This window comes from Coturnix japonica, chromosome 3 (assembly GCF_001577835.2).
Source record: "Coturnix japonica isolate 7356 chromosome 3, Coturnix japonica 2.1, whole genome shotgun sequence".
NCBI classification, from domain to species: Eukaryota; Metazoa; Chordata; class Aves; order Galliformes; family Phasianidae; genus Coturnix; species Coturnix japonica.
Window position 1 is genome coordinate 84,955,552 of NC_029518.1, and position 24,245 is coordinate 84,979,796.

Here is a 24,245-nt window from a genome sequence, read left to right on the forward strand (position 1 = left end):
CCTATATTTGGAGGAAACATTCCTCTTAGATAGTCTGTTTCCCTCCATAGATTATCAAGGATGCTAATAACGAATCTTAAGACAGTTGTTGTAGTCGTTGTTGTTTTTTTGCAATCTAAAAAGTACCCTCAGAAACAGTGCTCTCATTGTTTCCTTTCATGTCAGAATTCATTTTAATGTAAAGCATAACATTTGGTTGGTAATAGAACCTGAAAATGTACTATATACTACATCTTCTAAGGTTATCAAAAAGCACTTAATAAAGCATGTATCTGAAGTGGCACTGAAGTGAAATTTTACCATACACAATTTGATGATAGCAAATTAGAAAAAATCTGCTTGGAAGCAGACTTCTACTTAAGGCTACAGGCAGAATGTTTCCAAAGCACTTATATTTGTCCTATTGAATAACATAAGTATTGTTTTGGTTTGCACTATACAGCTCCCAGATCTGTATGTGTTGACATTCAGGGTATTCAGAAAAAAAGGCATTTTGCAGATAATTCCTCTAACAAATACAGTCTTCAAAGAGTGTGCAAACCTAATTAATTTGCGTAATACTTCATGCTATTAAATCACCCTCAAAGGAGTGTTTACCTTTAGCTTTAAAGGACTTATACTATCAGCTGGTAACAGTTGACCAGAAAAATATGATACTTAGGTTCCACCAAATCCTATGACTTGAATATACACTCCTTGCCCTTCAGGAGGATGCCCTACCCAGCTACATGCTATTCTGAGGAAGAAGAGGAAGCCCTCTCATTCAAGCTGGACCACTGAATTGATAGCAATGAAAGAATCAAAAATTCAGAAGAGATTAACTCCAGCCTATTGATTTTCCTGCTCAACTGCAAGAACAAACTTTTTCAGCCGAGGACAATTTTCCTTTTCCTATTTAAATGACTGCTTACTGCTTATGATGACTTACGGCACATCACTACAGACAGCTATAACCTCAGCAGACAGTGACGACTGAGCAACAGTTTTCTTCATAGGAAATCATTTTATTCTCCCTATGCCACATCATCAGGAGACTTCTCTACCCCCCAAAAACATCCAGTGTAGAGCCCGAGACAAAGAACTTTGCACACTAACCAATAAGCTGTAGAAGAGAAAATAAGAAAAGCAACAGGTCAAAGCTCAAGATGGATGTGAACTTTTTTGAGATGTTGTTTCACAGAGATGGCTATTTGCAGATTACAAAACAGAGCTACGACATGTTTTGGTGCTTCCAAGCAGCCAGATTAAAATTACGCTTACTCCATCTGCAATGAAATTCTGCTTTCCAGGAACCTGCAGGCAGCTGAACCAGACTCTTGAATACTGTTCCAGAATCAGGTATCCTTCTTGGAACCACTGCACTGCTAAGCACCTTAACATTTAATGCTGCTTTCAGAACAACTGTGCTCACCTCTGTCTTTCCAGTGGGAAACAGGCACTATCTCAGAGTCATTGCATTGGAAAATCTGTATAACCATCTCCATTTTACTTATTTTTATATATAAATTTTTAAGTGGGACCATGTTACTGTGAGTTTGCTTATTTAAACTGTAAGTTGAAAAACTAAATTTAAAATACAGTAATCTCATCTCTGCAGCTATGCTGTACTTCAGGCTTTGCTATGAGCTTCTGCTTCTATTTCAATAGATCATATTATCATAGGCAGGAAGTGCTTTTTATGTACGAAGTGTCAAGAAACACCATATTTACTTCATTTTGTTGTACAGATTAGGCACGTACACAACAGTATTAGAGCTAAGTGAAAATCATTAGTTTATCTGAACTTGTCTGAACTTGACTTATACGACTGAGTGAAATGGATTGCATTCTATCATCCTCTTCTTTCTTCTAGAATTTCTAATATTTATGTACTCCTTTACTGAAAAGTAAGAAAAAATATGGAAATAATCAAAAATCATTGAATCATCATAGAATGGCCTGAGTTGAAAAGGACCACAATGACCATCTAGTTTCAATCCCCTGCTATGTCCATGGTCACCAACCACCAGACCAGGCTGCCCAGAAACACAACCAGCCTGGCCTTGAATGCCTCCAGGATTGGGGCATCCACAACCTCCTTGGGCAACATGTTCCAGTGTGTCACCACCCTCTGAGTGAAAACCTTCCTCTTAATAGTGAACTTAAACCTCTCCTGCTTTAAAACCATTCCCCCTTGTCCTATCATCATCCACCCTTGTAGGCAGCCATTCCCCCTCCTGTTTAAACACTCCCTTCAAGTATCCCCAGAGCCTTCTTCAAGCTAAACAAGCACAGTTCCCTCAGCCTTTCCTCATAGGAGAGGTGAAACTCCTCTCTCTCTATAGGAGAGGAGCATACTGGATCTCAAAAAGTAAAGGTAGCAGATGTGCTATTTACTTCACAGAGCTATAAAATCCTACTAAATCCTTGTGCACCTCAGAGCCTTTTTAAGGATATGAATAACCACAAATATACAACAGATCTACTCAGGTATATATAATGATTTAACTAAATAAGTCCTAAATAATTAGTGTCTTCTAAAAACAGTATCACAAAAAGTGCATTGGACTAACAACAGGAATATAAAACACTGGGCAAAAGTGAAATGAACTGGTATTTTGAGCTCAAAATTTAAAAGTTTTTTAAGGAATTAAAAAATCTAAATGCATACTGTTAAACAAAACCAAGTGAACTTTTTGATGTAGTTAATACAGACACAATAACTTAGTTCAAATTTAAAATATCTTCTATTTATCTGGATCCTATGCATCCTAAATGTTCAGCACCTTTCCAATCTAACTCACTAAGGCCTCAAAATGGGGTAACTGAACCACATGATGAACAGCAGCAAATTACTAGAAAGTCTACCCTCTGACTGAAGAGATCATTTCACCCATCATGAAAATCTCTGCTTACAGGAAAAGAAAACTGCCAGGAAGTTTTAGTTTTGCAATAATTGATCCACTTAAACAATAGGTTTATTCAATTAGTTAACTCTAATAGCTGTTAAGTGAAGAAAAACAAGGCACAATGGTGGAGCACAAATATGAAGGAAAAAGCTCAGCTCTGGAGAGTTCATTTAAAGCAAGGTGCAAAAAACAAATGTAACAAATCATGAGCCTATTTGGCTGCACAGGTTATCAAAGTACATGCCCTACAGTTGTAAATTATTTAGAACTATTTATGTAAATAAATCAATATAATACCTGACTGCTTCGTGAGTTAAGATGTCATGGATGGGCTTCATGTCTCACTTCCCTCTAGGCTGCTAAAATCTAAATCTATACAAGTCATCTTAAGCTCCCTTTTTAGTCAGTCCAGAGAAAGTGGAATCTCACATTTCTTAGACACTTTGAATATCTCTTTTCACTAACAATAATGAGAGTTAATGGTAATTTAACTTACATTTCTACCACTAAGGAAACTGACATATTTGATAAATAGTTTTTACTACTGAATGTCCATCTCCAACAAAGATTATACTTAGCAGATTTTAAAAACAGGCTACACAATACTTTGATGAAGAAAAAACCAAAGCTTACCTTCTCTGCACAACTACTGTATCACTTAACATGAATAATTCTCCTTCCTCCAGCACCTATCTTTTCAAGAACAGCTGCACGATATGTATCAGACAAAGCAATAGATGCACTCAAATCTTACACCCAACTCGACTGCCCAGGAGCCAAAAGCCACAACGGACTACATCTTACTACTAGACCTCTGAATACAGGGACTGATCAAAGACACTACGATAGTGCAAGAACAGGTTTCATGTCTTATACTGATTCATTAGATTAATGGACATAATCAAGTTTTTCTAAGTGGCTATTGATTCTGAATACTTCGATGTTTATGTTCATGTAACCTAAATATGTAAACATGGAAATATGCCAGTGACCCTTTTTGCATGAACTCAGAGAACACTGATTTGTGTAATAATGTCAAATTGTAAACTCCACTCCAGTTTATATTCCAGTTTAGACATCTAAACTGGAATAAAAACCCTCTATTTTTTCCTCATATAAAATTGAGGTTGGCTACCTTGAGCTAAATCAAAGCAGTATCTAGAAGCTGCCATGACATCCAGATTTGTGTGCCTCCTGTGTTTTCAACTCAGTGGTAATGACAACTCTGCTTTACAAGCAGAGGGCAGGGAAGGTTCCTTTTTCTTCATGATAACATAATATAAAATGGGAAAATTTCAGCATAAATCATTCACCAATTTGAAAGGGTTAGAAAATGCTGCAAGAGTACATACATCAGTTATAATGTATCTTTGCATAGTCACGATGTTTGAACCTTGGACACTATATGAAACATTTCTATTTCAACAGGTTAAAAGCAATTGCTTTTAAGAAATTCAGCACGCTATGCTCAAGCAATCACAAATCAAGAGAAATAAACTGCTGGACATCAAAGATGATTCACGTTGTTATACTGTCAATCATTTAACAACACGGTCAGACACACATTAGTACAATCAACACCCTCAGACACCAACTTGTTTGATCATATTTAACAACAACACAGCAGGTCCCACTATCATTCTAGCATGTACTTATGTACTGAGTAACAGAGTATGCTATCAGTTACTGTATCTCTAGTATAAGGCTAATACAATGTAACTGTCAGCTCCTGATTTCTATCATACTCCCATCATCTCTACATAAAAATACAATAGCACTGGCTCCCAGCTTCATTTTACGAGAATGACACAGAAGTAAGAAATACTGTACACTAATTTTCCTCTAACTATATCAGTAAGTTTCTTACTTATCCAAAAAGCTAACGGCTAGGGAATATGAAAAATATATAAATAAATAAATAATACTGCAGGCCAGCCTTCTAATGCAAGCACGTGTCTGTCATCAGTTAACTTCTGGAATACAGGAAAAATAAAAAAAATTAAAAAAATGACAAAACCAAAACGATACAAGCTGCAACCACTTCAGTGCTTATGTACTGGATTCTCACCTCCAGCACAAGCTACAGAACACTGGTCTTTGTACTGCATGGTTGGTAAGGAGTCATTCAAGTGTGAAATATTCTACGTTCTGGTTGCAAGAAGACTGAGATGTTTAAATCTTTTTATTTTGAAAAAAGGAAAAAGAATGTGGGTTTTTGCACACGGACAACATGATTAATCTAAGATAGAATGGAAATGACAGCATTCCCTGCACTTCACTGCATTATGAAGCTGCAGCTATAATTACTTCTCTTTAGAAAAAAAATGTAAACCATTATTAATATGCATTTAGCAAACAATATGATTAAGAAGGAGCTAAAAGGTTACTCTCTACATTATCTTTGGAAGGTGCCTTTATTCTTGATGCGTTTCACATACAAACACACACAAAACAGCAACAACAACAAAACAACAAATAAAGACTGGAAAAGTCCACTAAAATCATCTACTCCAACCACCAAACCAACTCTCTCAGTGCCACCAACCTCCAGCAACAGTGACTCCTCCACTTCTCTGTTCTAATGATTTATTACTCTTTCTGAGAACATTTTTTTTTCCTGGTCTAATGGTTGGTGACCCTGCCCATGGCAGGGAGGCTGAAACTAGATGATCTTTGAGGTCCTTTTCAACCCGTCATTCTATGACTCTATGACTCTAATATCCAAACCAACTCCCCCTAGTACAGTTTCAGGCCATTAGCTCTCATTCTATCTCTAGTTACCTGGGAGAAAAGGTTGACTCCCACCTCAGTACAACAAACTTTCAGATAGTTGTAGAGTGATAAGTTCTCCTCTGAGTCTCTTCCAGACTAAACAATCCTAGTTCCCTCAGCTGCTCTTTGTAAGACTTGTACTCCAGACTCTTTGTCAGCTGTATTGCCCTTCTTTGTTAAAGATCATAAGCTTGTAGCCCTCTTGGGCACAGACTACTTCAGTATTATTTAGTTTTCAACTATTGCTAGAACATCAGCAACTTCTATCAGAGATGCTTTAGAGAAATTCAAGGCTCCTTCTAAGCTCACACATTAGTCCTGCCGTAACTTTTGCTCTGTGTGGCAGTAATAGGGCACATTCATCAAGAGACATAAGTATAATGGCTTAGTATTTTCAACCATATAGAAGTAGAGGGCCATTATTGGGGAGCATTATTCTTCCCTCTGAGAAAATGATGCTGCATCCACCCACCATGACTTACACCTTGTAAGGTGTGTATTTGCTTGTGCTAACAACCAACCAAAGTAGACTCCTTTTGCAGCACACGGAGATTGCTTTCTTATAGTATCAGGGAGTCCTGCAGGCAGTTTTTCCACTAAGATACAAGCTCACCTATCTCAGATAAATTGGTTGAATGTATTGTCAGAATTAGAGAACAAAACTGTCTCTCTGACATTCAGTTCATTTTTTTTCTCATGGCTTTATTCATGATTAGAATAATTAGGAAAACTCTGGTCTAAAAATGAAAGCTTACCTACTGGCTTAATCACATTACTCCAAAAGCCAGATGCCTAGATAAGAGCCTTTCCCTTAATTTAGGCATTTTGATATATCTGATGAAAGGAAAGATGTCAATTCAGGCCAAAAAAATTATAATTAAATTCCATCACATTCCAGTCCAGAATAGTGAGGCTTCAACTTGACTCATATCACAATTAAAAAATATATATATATATATATTACGGTATATAACATTACTTATTATATCTGACAGTGAATTCTATTAGACTGGAGAAGAGTCTCTGGAGGAAAATGAAAATAGCCTCCCAAGGGAGTGGAAGCCCCACACAGCGTGATTTAAATGTGGCAGCTGGGCTGTGGGTGGAAATGCGGTTTCCATTGAAAATCTGCTGCCAATATACCTCCTATGGCTAGGTTTCACAGGAAAATAAGGCAGTTATCCTTCTCTGAAGATCAGCCATCTAGTTTTGAAGACAAAGAGACAGGAAAGGTAGCAAGGATCAGTGAGTGAAAAGAGAAAGGTCCAGAATGACGTACTGTCCAAAAGTGAAAACATAAAACTGGGAAATGGCTGGAAGAATAAGCGTATAGCGAGAATATGGCAAGAACATAAATAAGATTTTTTGTTCTAAAAGATGAAAGGCAAGTTTTTAGAAAATGTATACCACTCCAACAACTGCTTTTAATTATCTGAATACTTTGATGTACTGGATGTTTAAAACTTATGTCTCATTGAAAGGCATTTAGCAATGCGTTAGTCATTTTTGAAAATGGTCCCTACATAACTTGGGGCACAGATCATCAAGGGAAGATGTTAAATGCCATCAAACTTAACTTTAAAATACTTAAGCTTAGATGACCAAGTTCCTCACTGAATAAATTACCCAAAGGCAACATATAAGTATGTGACCATAGGGGTCACAATGCTCACTGTGATATAACTATGCTAGGAAATACAAAGCACCATGAAATGAACACTGTTGAAATCACTTCCTCGTTGTGGCTGTAAATCTGGTCTCTCTAGAGGATTCTTTTAATCACCAGCCTAGTTTGTTGTTGTTTTTTTCTCTCTCCTTTTCTGTTCTTTCTATAAAACCTAGAACTCCCTCCTGTCCACAGCATAGGCAGAAGATAACCTCATCCTACACAGCATTCACTGTCTTTTTAGCAAGACTCTGGCTTGGGAATTAGCATTGCCCTTGTTTCTCAGGCTGATGGAGAAACTCATGGAGTTTGTTGCTTCCTGGGTTAGCCGGTCCAGAAAGGGGACATGATGGCTATGCTGTAGAAATCAGTTATGTCCTGTATGATAGGGTGACCAGAGAAAGCCTTCTTTGTCTCTGGATTAGGAAATTCTGGGTACAATATGGGCCTACAAACCCCAAATGTTCTAGACAGTAAAAAGCACTGAGCTACACAGCTGGCAGCACCGCTGAGCTTTCATAAATGGGTCTTCTATTACCAGTCTTATCAACTGCACTCAGGATTTTTACAGATCTTTCTTTTACATTTCAGTACCAAAGTTCTCATTCAGTTGCACTCTAGAGGTTTGTGCTTATATTTTGGTTTAGACAAGTAAATGATTTCTGTGCAAATCAAATACAGAAATGTAATGGTGGAATGCTTTTCTTCTCTCATTCTGTAGCAGGTGTATGTTCTAAATAGAAGGTGGGGCAGGTATCAAAAAACATTTTAGTGTCCATAATGCTCAGAAGGTAAGAATGATCTCCTTCCTTGGAGATGTTCCAAGACTGCCTGGGCACCCCGCTCTCAGTGTCACTGCTTGAGCAGGGGTTGGACCAGATGGACTCAGAGATTCTAGTCCTGCTTATGCAAAAGATGCCTTTAATCCATAGTCTACACAGAAAAGTGTGTGTGTGTGGGGGGGGGAAGTGGGGGGGGGGGTGAAAGTTTTATTACCAAATTTAATTAACCATGATTGTTCTGATGTGTTTCTACCCAAGCAGTCCAGTGGACCATGATTTCTAAATCTGACTGACAGCTGTAATTTTCATTGAACAATCACAATCATAGTCGATACTGAATGCTTTCCCCATTTTATAGTACTGCTTAAATGCTGACATTTTAAACAAGCTAGTCAATACCATTTTAACTGTTCAGTCCTTCCTCCTACATCCTTTTAATAACTGGAAGCAGCAGGCCTGATATCTAAGACATGAAGTTTAAAAAGTAGTCAGGTTTTATTTGTATTCTTTCTAAAATGGTATTTGTTTTATAATTGTGACTCAATTCCTGAGTCTGTCTTTCTGTGTGATTTCTTAAAGACTCTTTTTAAGTCACGAGTTAAGCAAAGCCAGGGCACGTCAGTTCTGAGTGTGTCAGTAAATCCAAGGAACACCGAGGTGCTGTAGAGACAGTACTATGACTCAGAAAGTAATAGACTTTCCTTGCCAGTAGCACTAAAAGAAATTTTTAGCTCACCATTGGGGAAGGGACAGAAGACCGTAAGGACAGAAATACCTTATACTGCACAAAACTAAAAAGGGCTAAGTGTCTGTGGTTTAAAAAACAGAACTGCTAATTCCAAAGTCCTTCTTGAAATAAAGTCATGCAATTACATTGTTGGAGTTATTTCTATATCTTCAGAGATTTTCAATCTCTTCTTTTCCCTAAGCTTTTTCTTTTCCAAAGTTGCTATGACCAGTTCTGAGTCAATGTGTTATTGCAAATGCATTTCAACATCATAAGCAATATGGCCCTTAGTGTCATTTGAAATAGAATACTTAAAATCACAAGATGCGCTGAGGCCACTGTGTTAACATTTGTCAATTGATTTCAAATTAACAGTTCAAAAAGCTTTATAATGATAAAATATAGTTATTGTAATACTGGATGACTGCAGAGCAGCCACCGATCTACTTGGGAATTTATATCTTCAATTTCCCTTCGTTAAGCAGAGGATATCTAGAGAATTCTCAAAAAAATTTGCTTCAAAAACTTTTTCTTTATGTGGTCACTAGTGACATGCAAATATCTGTAAGACTCATGTCCCAGAGCATATTTATCACATATGTCATGATAAATGCTTGTAGAGGTGACTATTTGCTTGTCCTTTTCTCCTGAAATACCTCTTACAGTTATTAAGAAACAAGACACTATTAATCCTAATTGACAATCTTAGAAAATACCATGACCAAGCAAGTCCTATGAATTAAAGAGTGCATCATCTTTTCTAGCATATGCTTATTGTCACTACTGATACTCAATAACAAATACTTACTTGTTAATATTTGTATAAATGAACTTTCAACATGAGATGGATGGTCTAATGTAAAAAGCACTGGAGTAGAATTCAGAGGCATGACTCAACTCCTGGCTGTGACGCAGATTCGTCATGTGGTAGCAAAGTCATGAACTGCTGTTTACCAAGGGAATTAATACATTACAGCTCTCAGTTTCTATGCAGAGCTGTACGGTGGAATTCTAACATCCCAGTGAAGTACGATAGCTCTTTGCCTACCTAGGGAAATGTAAGCACTTACCACACAGCAGAATTTGGATGCAGAATTTGGAATGGAGGAAGCTATTTCCTATACTGGGGATTTTCCACTCCTCGACTCTATAGTTACGCGTCTGCTTTGACTTTAGAGTTAGACACAAATAAGAGAGGGAACTTGAGGGTCCTCATTTTGGACTTGAAGACTTAAAAGGTGAAGTAAAATGCATGACAGCTTTTAGCTTTAGCCTTTATTCTGAAGGCTTACTCCCTGTTTGAAAAACAGGTAAGATTTTCCCCTGGAGACATTATGAGGATGAAAATCAGTAGCAGGTGCATATTACACCTCATATTACCTCACTGAGCACCAGTTGGAGAGAAAGCATTTATTCACTATTTGTTCATCCAATTTAGTGCCCAGCTCATTACTTTATATTAAGGAGAAAAAAAGAAAAAAAAAGAAAAAAAAAGAAAAAAAAAGAAGGGAGGGAAGGAAGGGAGGGAGGGAGGAAGGGAGGGAGGGAGGGAGGGAGGGAGGGGGAGGGAGGGAGGGAGGGAGGGGGAGGAAGGAAGGGAAGGGAGGAAGGAGGGAAGGGAGAAGGAAGGAAGAAGGAAGGAAGGAAAGGAAGGAAGGAAGGAAGGAAGGAAGGAAGGAAGGAAGGAAGGAAGGAAAGGAAGGAAGGAAGGAAGGAAGGAAGGAAGGAAGGAAGGAAGGAGGAAGGAAGGAAGGAAGGAAAGGAAGGAAGGAAGAAGGAAGGAAGGAAGGAAGGAAGGAAGGAAAGGAAGGAAGAAGGAAGGAAGGAAGGAAGGAAGGAAGGAAGGAAGGAAGGAAGGCAAGGAAGGAAGAGGGAAGGAAAGGGGAGGAAGGAAGGAAGGAAGGAAGGAAGGAAGGAAGGAAGGAAGGAAGGAAGGAAGGAAGGAAGGAAGGAAGGAAGGAAAAATAAAATAAAAGATGGCAGAAGTATCTGTTCTAAGCCCCATGGACCTGAACTTATAGCCAACCACTATAAAGGGCTGATACTGGCTCTTAATGACAGTCACATCCTGTTCTATCTCATTTAGCTTTGCAACATTACAAATTTTACAATAAATCATTGACTTAAGACTGAAGCCTGAATTCTGTCACAGGAATCTTACTCTGTGGCATTATGCCACTTCCCCATACCTACCACTTGTACTCAAAAGTGCAGCACTTCTGATTCATAAAAATAAAAAAAAGGTGTAGAGTTCTGTAATCCCTCTTTCATGTAATCAGTCAATTTCAGAATTTGCCTGGGAAGGTGATTCAGGTGAGTAGCCTGATATGGTAGGTCTACTTATCTGGTTAAAGCAATCAGACTTTACAGAGTCCTGAGCTGTATAGTGCTAAAGACATCGTCAGGAGATATCTAACCTCTGGGCATTTGTCTTTGTACTGTGGATATATTTACTTAGATTTATTATTATCATCAAAGATGTCTCAGGACTACCTCTCCTTTCCCTGTCCTGAGCTGACACTACTAGAAGCAGTACTTCATACCAACCACTAATAAGAAGTGAAGTCTTTGAAAGAACTGTCTCAACTTATTGAAGAACTTCAATGTAAGTCTTTAAAGACATATCAGTGTATTTTTTTGGAAAACAAAAACAACAACAAAAAACACGAACCCCCCACTATTCTTTACTGACTTTTTCCTATAAGTGTGTTTTTATTCTCTTCTTCACAGTTTTAGGCTACATTTCCGTCCTTTATCACAAAATTGAAACACATATGAGGTTGACAGGGACCTCTGGGTCCATCTTGCTAAACCTCTGCTCAGGCAGGGATACACAGCAGCAGCTGTATAGGCAACTTTTGAAGATCTCCAAAATGGAGACCACACACCCTCTCTGGGCAGTTTGTGTCAGTGCTCCCATCACTTACACAGCACATAAATGCCTCTTGCTCCTCTATTTCAGTTTGTGGCCATTGCTTCTTGTCCCGGCAGTGGGCATCACTGAAAAGAACACGGTCCTATCCTCTTTGCACACTCTTTTTAGATATCCATGTATAAGATCTCCTCTGATCTGCCTCTTTTTAAACTAAATGGTCCCAGCTCTCTCAGCATCTCCTCCGAGGAGCTGTGCTGCAGACCCCTTATCAACACTGTGGCTCTGCATATCCATCAATGTGGACTATTCTGCTAGCATGGTCTAGTGAAAACCTCATGCAGAAGTTAGACAGAGATTCATTTCTAGTTTCTTTGTATCCTAGCAAGCTTCTTGATTTCTTGTTACCTTTATATCCTTTTGTTAGCTCAGGTAATACTGAAACATTTGCTCTCTTAAAAACTGAATACTTTAAAGAAATATCTTTTACCACTCTGACCCTGCCAAGTATTAGTGATTCTGGCAAAACTGAGATCATTCTGACTGAGGCAGAGCATAAGGTTTTAGGGCAGTGGTATTCTTCGATAGCATGCTTCCACCAATAGAAAATTTATTTTTTTTTTCCAAGTCATCTATGATAGTCATATTAGTGTGGATATTGGAGCAAAGAACAAAATTGATTTCCCTTTCAACCCAGCTGCCAGCATACATCAGTTCTTTTCCTGTCCCCAGAGCCTTGACTTTCTTTTTTGACTACACCATTTCTCAATGATACAAAAGCTGCTCAGGAAAACATGATGATAAGGAGGATGTAGGCTGCTCCACAGTACCCAGAGCCCATTGTATAAAGCTACTCGTGACTCTTCTGTTTTAGTGTAAGTCTAGTACCTATGACTGTGTCATCTCTAAAATGCACAATAACAAACAGACGCCTTAAATACTCTGAGCTTTTTAAACCTCAGACTCAGTATTTTTATAGAAGTATGTGAGGTAGAAATTCACAGAATAAAAAGAAGCAGTTCACAAAATTTGGAATAGGGGAACTGGAGCTGTTTCTAAATGCAAAACTGTTATATCATTACAAATCAGTTATTTTTTCTCTATCTTAAAAAGAAAGGTTTTTATTCAGAAAGTATGAGGTTAGAATTCCTCTGATGTCAATGCTTGCTTAAAGCAAGCATAAATATGAGAGACAGAGTTTTGGGTCCCATATATGTTTCTTTGTTTGCATCTTAAGATGCTTGAAATTATCTCTTTGTTTATAAGTGGAGTAACAGAGGCATATGTAGATGAAATGTAAATAAACTCTGTAGATCCTCTGTTCCATCAAGAAAAGCACAAATTATTCAAACAATTTATCTGCTAGGAGAAGAAAACAATCTTAGCAGGCCAACTAAATAAATTTCCCATAGGCAAAAGAAAAATGTATGTCGCTACTTCCAAGATCTTCCTGAGGAAATTATCTCCCCAGTACTATTGGGTGAGCTCAAAAAAAAAAAAAAAAAAAAAAAAAAAAAGACAGCAAAGCCTCAAAGTAGACCTTTCCACAGAAAACACTTCAGCTGCAAGTGGACTGCTGCCTCAATGTTCTCAGCACCCATCACTTCAATGTCATTTAATAACGTACAAGCCTAGGGATCCATAGCAGAAAGCTATGTGTTGGGGCAACACTCTCCTGCCTTTCTTTTGTTCCCCCCCTCCAACACCCTCTTTTATTAGGCTAGTACTCCTGGCACATGAAGACCTGGAAACCTGCCGCCACTGAAACTGCTATTCCCAATACAGAAAGGGTTATGAGGAATTAAGCTGTGGCTCTTTCGTATAGGAAACACTAGACAATGGCTGCCAGCATGCAGACCCACACACCAATTTCTGGTATATATCTGGTTGATATTTCAGACCCAACTTTGTACCTTCCTAATCATCAATCAACAATCAGACAAAGAATATATTGCCGAATCCAGACAGCAGCCAATACAGATCTCTAATACATTATGGATTCTCTGTCAGCACCTTTATTTATTGTTTGCAGCGTTCTGCTTGAAAATCCCCATGCTCTTTCATTTTATTTATTTATTTGCTTATTTAATTATTTTTCTCTAGTTGGATTTAACAAAGCAATGAAGCTCCATTTATTAACGTTTTTTACAAATCCTGAATGGTGAATTACATTACGTAAATGAAAGAAATCACCTGAGTACGTTTTTATCCTTAGGTAAATATCTTGCAGATCATTTTATCATTATTTAACATTATATTGAAGTTTGGCTATCAGCTGAGAGAGAAATAAATATACATGTTTCAACACTTCCAGTATTCAGTGGGATTTTTTACAGTACCATAAGGGGGGAACAATAAGGACCTCATTGTTTTGTGGTGTGGCTTTAACATAAATGCATCGGTGGACCTCGGGTTTTGCACATCACGCAACCATGCTCTACTATCGAATTAATGTTAAAATATGTATGTCCCCATTTCTGATTTATAATATTGTTGACAAAAACTAAAAAGGACAAGCATGCCATAAAGTTTATGGATGGAGTGATGGCATGCACAATGATATCCTCATAAAGAATAAAGGGGGAAAAGGAATTTATTCTTGCAGATTCAAGAACTAAAATACAGATAGACTGGCTGCGTGCACAGAATTTTTCATAAATATCCCACAGTGCACCCTGTTGTACAGCAGCCATACATTAATTAGAGCATTCAGCAGACACTGCAATGTGTTACACTCACCCAAGTGAATCTTCATTTTTCACATGCAGGGCCTTACTAATTAAAATCAGCTTTGCAATTAAATGTGGAAAATTGTGTTAAACTTTCAAGCATGGTTTAAGAAAAAAATGCATTTATTTTTAGGGTATTTTATTTTGATGCAAATGAATTTTCCATCAAAGTGAGACTAGTAAAAGGGAGGTATGAGGATTTCTCTTTTTTGTATTATAGATGCTCCTCTCAGTTGCAAGTTGCAATGCTCCACTATCTCTCTGCCAGTACCTGGCCCTGTTCCAATGCTTTTAGTGAGTGCTATCTGTCAAGGCATGAATAATACAGCCCCTAGGCTGTCGGCAGAATTCAAATGAGGCATACATCAGGAAGCAAGCACTCGACTTTAGCTCCAGAACATGCTCCTGTGAAGACAGGCAATTATTCACCCACGGCTGCAGCCATGGCAATCAAACTGGTGGGTGAAAAGGTATATGAAACGAAAAAATCTGAATAAGAAATATGGCACAACAAGCCAGAGAAATTCAATAATTTTCTAATAAGAGAGAGACATTTTAGTCTTTTAATTTTGAAGTTTGGGAGTCGGAATTATTTCTCTCACTCTGTTCTAAAATACAGATGAATTTTAACTACGGTATATAATGCCAAGGTAACACAAGGGTGTGGGGGAATTTTCATAATCAGAAGAATGCTGAACTCTAAGGTATTTATAGATTTAGATAAATCTGTTGTATCGAGTGTCAAATCTCACGCTCAAAAATTAAAAGACAATCAAAACAATTCTGTCTGCATAATGTATTACGTAGAAACATACAGCCTCAAAAAGCAACAAAGAGCTGGCTGATCTCAAGACATTTGTTGGTAAAGTAAAATGCAACATGTTTTATAAGGCTGGGGACAATTCAAACACTACAGATCCAGGCATTGCCCTCCTCTCCTCACTTATGAGACTTGCTTCTTTTCACCAGTGATTAATGAAAATAACCCCATGCAAATGTAATGTGAATAGAAGGCAAGTTGGGGACAATTTTTTGGTAGGTGAAATCTATGGGTTGCATTACCTCACCTGAATTCTTATTTTCATCAAATTGAAATTCATTAAATAGCGAGAGCTCTATTAGTATTTCCATTTTAAATTTGAAGGGTGTGTCATTTGGCACTAATAATTCATTCTTCACTTAAATTTGATACATAACATTTCAGAATAAAATTTCAGACAACGGTTCTTACCTGTTTTCAAATTCACACTTACACAAAGTATATGCGTTAAAAGAATCCTAAATTAATGCATACTGTTCCACATACCAGCTTTAGATTCTTTTTAGGAATCACATTTATTAAAACGCACTTTTGTCTAAGGAATGTCGTATTTTGCAAGTGATTAGTCCACTACAGAATCTAATTGCTTTTGTTACTGGAGAAACAGTTTAAACAACAACATTAAGAAGCTTTTAAAATAGGCCATTGCACAAAAGCTAAGTGCATCACAACACAGTAGTGTGCAGTGCTTACAGTCATCAGTCACATCTACCTGGTACATAACAGGCCACAGTTGGTGCTCAGTTACTTTACAGTACCTCTGGGTTTTTTACCTGTATAACTTGGACACAAAGTTGGACTTGCTTTTACATTCATATTTGTATACATAGAATGTGAATCCTTTCGTCTTTGAAGTTGAGTAATGAAACTGGCCAAGTTCCTTCTAATCACAATGCAAGTACACTCAAATCTTATTTTTTTTTCTCCAGACATTTAACTGACACACATACTGAATACAGTTCTGACAGCACAGTCCAAGTGGCAATGTTTACCTGCAATATACTGAGATGGGTTGATCACAGCTAAAAGTATTCAAAGGATGTGCAACACATTTATTATTCACAAATAATACACAGCTTGGAAAGCATAAGAGCACTGTTCATTATCATGCCACTCTCCATAGTGGACCTGGAGAGCTACTGAGGGAATAAAATAAACACTATTAGGAGTATGGCCCAGGGAGAGGCTCTGCTTTTGTGCAATTTGTCTCCACAATTACCAGTATGGGTCTATGCCACTCTCTCCCTTCCTCCCTCCCTCACATATCTTCCACAACTCATGCCTTTCTTGTTGGTTTTTCCCGCAATGATAAGCCTTTCTTTAACTGCATATTCTAGTTGATCTTAGGTGCCTGAAAATACAAATGGTACCTGTGTGAAGTGCAACACTGAGGCAATGCCTCATGCTGTTCATCCTAGATAATGCTGAAGAACCCATGGTTCTTCAAGTTTCTAGGTATTACTAAAATGCAAAAAATGATAAGATTGCTCTTAACACACTTAATTCTGGGAATTTCCCTTTAATGCCCAAAACTGGGATGCTTTTTAGCTTTGTATGCAGTCATTTGGGAGAGATGCTTTCTCCAAGTCAATTTTAAAGACGCTAGCATCTTGCATTTAAAACTGCCCAGCAGAGCAGCCTGTCTATCTTAGCTGACTTGATAGCATGACCAACTAGCAAGCTAAATTAAACACTGCACTTAAGAGCTCAGAGCAAAGCATTCACTGTCATGCAATGTTTAATTATACAGTAAGATCTTCTACAAAGAAAAATCCAAAAAGATGGAAATGATGCAATAAGCCATTGCCACTCTTATCCTATCCTAAAACCACAATTCTGTTTGGCATCTCAATGGCTTATAAGGCCTGCTTGCTTCCTTGGCCAAGTCTAGCATTGCACAGTTATGGTGTAGACCTGTGAACTTGTCAGCAGCCCATTCATAATTAATTTCATAATGAAACATTGATAAAACTTTCCCATGACTTCTACTTGATATTTTCCCAGCAGAACAATGTCTCATACCATAAATTTGCCTGAAAATCTGAAAGGATCTTTTTGTTTCAGTTGAAGTTTAACGTAGGATCTGAACACTGTTTTCACTGTAATATTGGTATTACAAAATTATATTAACAAAAATAAATTGAAAATGAAACAAAACCAAAAATCACACAGACTTCATAATGTCATTAAAAAATACCTCAAAACAGAATAATGTTAGAGAGCTTTGAATGCATCTAGTGAAAGCAAATGTATTTCATTTCTTATAATGAGTTAGTCTGATGTTCTGAATGGAAAGGTCTTAACCTCATTAAAATACTATGTGGGCCTAAATGGAATTGAGTTAGACAGCACCTGAACACATAAAATTTTTAAGATAGTTTGATTTCTTTGGAAGAAAAGTTGGATGGTTTTTCCTACCCAAACAGAAACTTAGGGGGAAAAAAGATAAATAATAAAAATTCAAGATTTTTTAAAACCTTTAATTATGAGGTAATCGGACTAAGAAAAGAAAAAATTTCTGTTTCAGGAAATAGGTGTATTGTAAGGTAATAGGTGATTATAAATACACCTAGCATATAGGTGTATTTATTTTATTAAGAAAATAAATTTTGTTTCTACACCAAATGAGACATATGTTAGTTAAATACATTTTGATTGGTAGATGGGCAATCGGAGAAGTAAAAAAACAATTTAAAAAACTTAAGAATTCTTAAGAAGAAATAATTTTTGATGAATTTCCAATTTTTATTTTTTCTACATCCACCCTATATTTTCATTTAATTAACAATTCCAAGATTCTGTCTGTTTGTGTACTGGCAAACAAGAGTCATGTTAAGAAAACAAAGTATGGAATTGATGCCTCAAGCCTGCCTGTAATCCTTTCAAACTTTCTATCTTTCCCTTCTCCCTACCCCAAAAAGCTAATATCAGACAAGCACAGGTAAAAGTTTGTGTAATTCAGAAGAAAAGTTATGTGTGTGCGTGTGTGTGTGTGTATATATATATATATATATATATATTTCGCTAAAGAATTTTGTTCTGTGTGGTTTCAAAATTATTGGTTTTGAAAACAGCGTGTAAATCCCATGAAACATAAAGAAATGAATGTAGTAGCAATCTTGTAGCCAGAAAGGACATTATAATCATGTCATTTAACTGCTAGTTCTTTGTTAAATTTCTGAAGGAATAGAAGGATTTGGTGCCATTCATTAATTACTGATGAAGGCTGTATTTACATGAAGAAATTGGAGAAAGAAAAGCATGATTTGAAATGAGAAATCACTAACAGTTTCAAAAAGAGTGGTTTTGGCTCATCCTCCTATATCAGAGTTTAATTTAATCAAATCCTTCAAACTATCACAAAAAGATTATCATTTTTTATGATTAAAAAAAAGGATTAGAAAATTAAATCTAAATAAAAACATGAAATGCTTCATATTTTAAAAATATAATTCAAAATAATTTTAGTATCAGAAACACCAATTTCTTGTTTTAATTTTGGAAGTATTTTCTTGATTTGTTCCTAAGCTTCATTCATTGTTAAGAAACAACATGTCTAGCACCAAGTGGACTGATAGCTCACTATTCTGCATTGTTCACATAAATGCCTCAAACATGAATGCATAGAACAGGACAGAAGAGGATAGGGCAAGATAAAACAGGAGAAAACAGAACAGAAGTTGGAAGGAACCTACAAATATCATAAAGTCCAACTATGTAATTTCCATTTAATTCATAAAAAACATGTCCCATGTCCTCACTATGAATCAGCTATCAAATCTGGCACTAAATATGCATTCTTCTAAGTGTAAACACCATGAATGCTTTAAAATCTGAATAAGTCAATAGTGAAAAAAATCTTAACAGTTCCAGGAGAAATTAACAGTAGTTCAAACACATTTCTCTTCACATGGCCAAGACATCAGCCATTTAAAACAGTCTGCTGTCTAAAATATGTTAAATGAAATGCACTACACACAAGAAAAATTAATGTGTCCCTGAGCTTAAACACTGATATTTTTTTTTAAATATTCCACGAGAAGCCAATATATGAACAATTTAGTAAATGAATACTTTTTTATACAGAAGTGCAAGACAGTGTCAAACATTCACATTGCAGATAAATTTAAATACTGAGTTCTAAATTGATTTAATTTAAAAATTAAAGCACATGTACATATGTGTAACATAATGCTATTATTAACACAACTGTAAACAGTAAACATTTTAATATATTTTCTTAATGCAGAACTCTCAACGTATCATAGTTCAGCATCTTGAGTAAGTATATCTATAACTATAGTGCAGTATTTGAATCCAGTAATCTTATTATCAATGGTTTTGTCTTACACTTCGACCCTTGAACCTAACCAGATGATCAAACTCACAGTGTTCGGAAGCTCTCATTTAGCTATGAAATTCATTAGAGAACAGAAATCACAATGGCACCAACATGTCAGCAAGGCCAAATTTTACTTGGTAACACACGATCAAGAGAACTGCGTGAAAAAAAACTGGCAGAAGACTGGAAATGGAACAAGATTTTTCAGTAAGAACTTGATTTAAGTTTTACATGTGAAATTCACCTCCATGGTTAAGATGGATAGAGTTGTCCTGTGAGTATTACAGGAGGGTTTAGGACCTGTCTTCATTTGCATTTATGAAGTTTTTAATTTATGTGATGTTTAAGCATTGTAGAAATTTCAAAGGTTTTGAAGAACACAGAACAATAAAGACAAATTAAAAACACTGCTTTAGAAAAAAAGAGAGAGAGAGAGAGAGAGAGAAGAAAAAGAGATGAATCCAGATAGATTCTAGGTCTGATTTCAATTTTTTATCCTTGTTTGGTTTATCAAGGTCATGCCAACTGACTTGTTTACCAAATATCTTCAATAATTATGAAAAATTACAGATATTACCTTCTGTGCCTTGCATATTTGCCACTAACATGACCACTGCCATCACAGCCAGGCGTGGGACAGCTGCAAAAGAGAGAGAATTAATTATATAGGTGCGGGTGTGCTGCAGAAAAATTATACTAAAAGCAGGCAGGAGGTATTACAGAGATGGAGGGCAACAAAGACAGAGAGAGAGAAATCAAATAACTGAAGGGAAAAAAAGAGGGGATGCTTTTTATTAGCAAGTCTCGAGGGAATTAATTTCATCAGTGCAGCAGGGCATGAGCAAACCACCAATGAACTTGAAAGTGCATTATACCCATTAAAAGGCATGAATTTTCTAAATTGCTAATGGGGATACATTTTACACTCAGAGCACTAACCTGAACAGCTCTTGTATGGCTGGTTCCACGGGAACTGCAGAGAGATGGAAAATATATAAAGATTTATCATCTATTACAAGTACCCCTCGTCTACAGAAAATTACCAGGAAGGTTGTGTAAAAGCAAGGGTCAGAATGAATCGTGCAAAGAGATTCTGGAGGATGAAGGTCACCCTGAGCGGGAGCCTTGAGTGATTTACTGAAGCAGGAGACGTACCTCGAACACCTTTGGAGCGTGTGCGATGGCGCTTCTCGTCTGCATCCACCTCCATCTGGGAATAGATTAGCAGGCAGTCAATGTTCTTATCCTGCATGCACAGACTATCAATGCAGAGACTGATACAGTCTCTCACACAATTTATTGACACTGTTTTAATTCCATTTTATCCCGTAAGGGAAAGTCCACCTTACAAAGGATTTTTCGGATCTTTGTGTTCGCTTAAAAACAAGAAAATGAAGTAATTTCTGCTTTAATCCATCCATTTGCATGCCCTGATTTCTTAGCACATTTTGTGCAACAAAGTGCTAGTTCTTACCTTCTAAAGGGTAATTCTGGTAGAGAGCCCTGGTAACATCCTTATTTTGAAACAAGGGTGCAATAGATTTCTGTACAGTTTAAAATTAAAAGTCAGTGGGTTCCTCACTATGGATTGCTTTCTAACCAAATATTTCACAATGGGAGAGGAAAGTATAGTGACAGAAAAGGAGATAAAGAGTCATCATTAGAACTTCACACATTTCATGTTATTTTGTATGGTGCTACGACCTTGGCATGTTTCATTGTTTAGATGAGCTTCTCTAGATTCAGGAATGTACCACTTGATAAAAATGGCTAAATCTTTACCTTCGTTATAAAAACAGTTTCTATCAGACATGACTCCTTTTGCAGGGATAAATATACAGAAACCCTACATCTTTCACAGGTAGGGCTGCTGATTAGAGCTGAAAGTATAAAAATTGATCTGTAGTAGTTACCATAAGGCCACAAAGATTCTTCCACATACTGCTGTCACCAGATTTCACAGGTGAAACTGCACAGGCTTAGTAGTGTTTATAATTTTGTACAGTGCAAGCAGATTGCACTGAATTCTGTTGAGAGACCATGTCCCTGAAAATCTATGCAGCATCTGCATCAACAGCTACTTTGCATGTAGAAAAAAATGGGATGGCAAGATGGATCTGTGGTAGTTTATACATAGAGATGATACTAGAAAGGTCAGGAAGCACATATGCTGACCTTGTGGCTCAGGTTCTCTCAGGAAAAAAATAAAAACAATTACCAGTTTAGAGCTCCCTTGACTCATTGTATCGAAAGGAAAGAGACAAAGCAATAAAACTTGTGGGTGGCAGGCATTTAGTGGAAAGAAAGGACCACTTTCACAAGACTCCGCACTGCCACTTTAGCTCTGCTTCTTGGTATTCATCACCTGGTTCCTGGCAGCATGATTTATTCCACTCTTTAGGGATGACCTTCTAAAATAAGCACAAATCACAAAAGCTACTATAGCAGCAGCCTCTACTTAAGGGGCTTCAATTCCAATTTGTACCTCTGCATCATCTAGAGTGTGTTTCATTAAGATACCTCTGTATAGCTGTGCGAATATATATATATCTTAGGCTCCCATCATAGTCTACCAATTGTATTATCTGAGGTACTGTAAGGTAACATATCAAGCCTCTAATTGCCAGTCCAGGAAGATACAAAAGGGCACATGCAGGTCCTCTGCTGTATTTGCTGACTCTCTGCATATGTTTTAACCTCTTGTATCAGAAATGGCATTTGCTGTTTATGCCTGCGTAACTGAACTTCACCTTGTCAGAATCGCCATCAGAGCTTGGGGAACAAGCCTTATCACTATCCAGAGGTACAGCTTTAGCACGGGCTCTGTCAGCCTGTAGGCACCTCTGCCTCCACTGCAAAGCTCTCTGTTCATTCTAAGATACCTGGCATACCTCTGGATACATGCTATGGATGCTTAAACTGAACATAATCTCTGTCTATTCTACACCTTGAGTTCACACTGATGGATTTCAACCCCTAAGTTTGATGTGCATCAACTGTATGTCCTAATTCCAAACAAACACTTCCAACTTGAGTTTCAAACTGTTCAGGGACCTACTGCATTCCTGCTGCAAAGTGAATGAGTGCCACTTGCAATTTCTGTCACGAAAATATTAAACAAACTAACAAATGGAAACAAAAATGAACAAAGATGGTTTCCTCTGCAAAGAAACCTATGTATGCAGGCCAAAAGGATTCTGTAGCAGGTTTATGCCATTACCTCACAGGAACCACCAAAAAAGGAGGGTTGTGGAGGTGTGCACACAATGTGCAGTTTAGTTCTAACACATCAGTCCTTGGCATGGGACTCTCTAAGTCCAGTTAGCCAACAGTTCTGTGTAAGAAACAAGGTTTTCAAGTTGCCCTGTCAAAGCAGATAATAGCACCTCTGGAATGCGCAAATTAGCCATCAGATTATGATACCACTCTTTTCATTTCATTAACAAGAAAACAGTACCATTCTGTAACTCATGTAACGCATAAGGCTACGTGAGAACACCAAAATTGGAATTACTTGATCTTTAGCCAATTATGTTTTTAAAAAAAAAAAAAAATTAGAAAATGTTATCTTGCATCATTTACCACTACCAGAAAGAACTCTTATAAACAGAACCTAGAAACGCTCCCCCAGCTGTTAAGGGGCACACCATGAAACAGATTAGCGTATCTTCCAAAACCTAAATAAGCGCTCTAATTCAAGAGTGCAGAGCTTGCTTTTAACTATTCTGGCAGTCAAACAATCACAGAATCATAGCATGGTTTGAGTTGGATGGGACCTTTAAAATCACGTAGTTCCAACACCCTGGCTATAGGCAGGGACACCTCCCACTGGACCAGGTTGCTCAAAGCCCCATCCAGGCTCACACTAAACACCTCCAGGGAGGGGGCATCCATGACCTCTGTGGGCAACCTGTCCCAGTGTCTCACTGCCCCTACAGTAAAGAATTTCTTTCTAACATCTAGTCAAAATCTACCCTCTTCAGCTTAAAGCCATTTCCCCTCATCCTGTCACTAAGGTGGAAAAGCCCCCATGTGATCCAGATCTACAATAAGGTCAAAGACATGAAAAAAAGACTGAAAAAGCTGCAGGCATGCATGTGTATCCTATGTAACCTGATGTTCCTCCAGAAAGGCATAAACCTGTATTTCTGACCTAGATGCCTTTTCATATATGGTAATATGTCTTGGATGCTCTAGGACATCTCAAAGGATGGTAGGTGTCTACATTTAGGCAATGGGATTTTATTTTATGTTCACTCACAGCTCTTCAGAACTCTGTCATATTGAATCTTCAGTCTTTTCACCCCAGTGTATTCATTTGATTCTGGGAGCAAGCCGTTTCTTGAAATTCTACATGACACCTATCTCCTACCAGAGGAAACCCTGAACGCACTGCTGGAATTTCTGTGGCCAGTATTCTTCTCCAAGGCCTACTATTAGCTCACACAAATGAAAACTTTCTCACAAATTTCACATGTATGTTATTCTGCATTTCTCAGAATCAGAGAATTGTAGGGTTCAAAAGGGACTTCAAGAGGTCATGTAGTCCAACCCCCATATATTTCACATGCAGATTTTCTCACATTAAACACATAAAAACATTTTATATTAAGCTTAATTGTTTAGAGGTTTTTTTGTTGTTTTTTT

General features: G+C 37.4%; 1 protein-coding gene across 16 annotated transcripts in view; it reads right to left on the reverse strand.

Annotated features, from left to right (window-relative positions):
- Nucleotides 1-24,245, reverse strand: part of MYT1L (myelin transcription factor 1 like) — a 277,706-nt gene that overhangs the window by 100,965 nt on the left and 152,496 nt on the right. For all 16 annotated transcript variants that reach the window (XM_015859374.2, XM_032443418.1, XM_015859366.2 and 13 more), the window contains 3 exons: nt 20,754-20,808; nt 20,538-20,571; nt 20,176-20,238 (listed from right to left, as the gene is read on the reverse strand). In XM_015859374.2, coding sequence (XP_015714860.1) covers nt 20,176-20,238; nt 20,538-20,571; nt 20,754-20,808 — 152 coding nt within the window. The remainder of the gene's footprint in view (nt 1-20,175; nt 20,239-20,537; nt 20,572-20,753; nt 20,809-24,245) is intronic.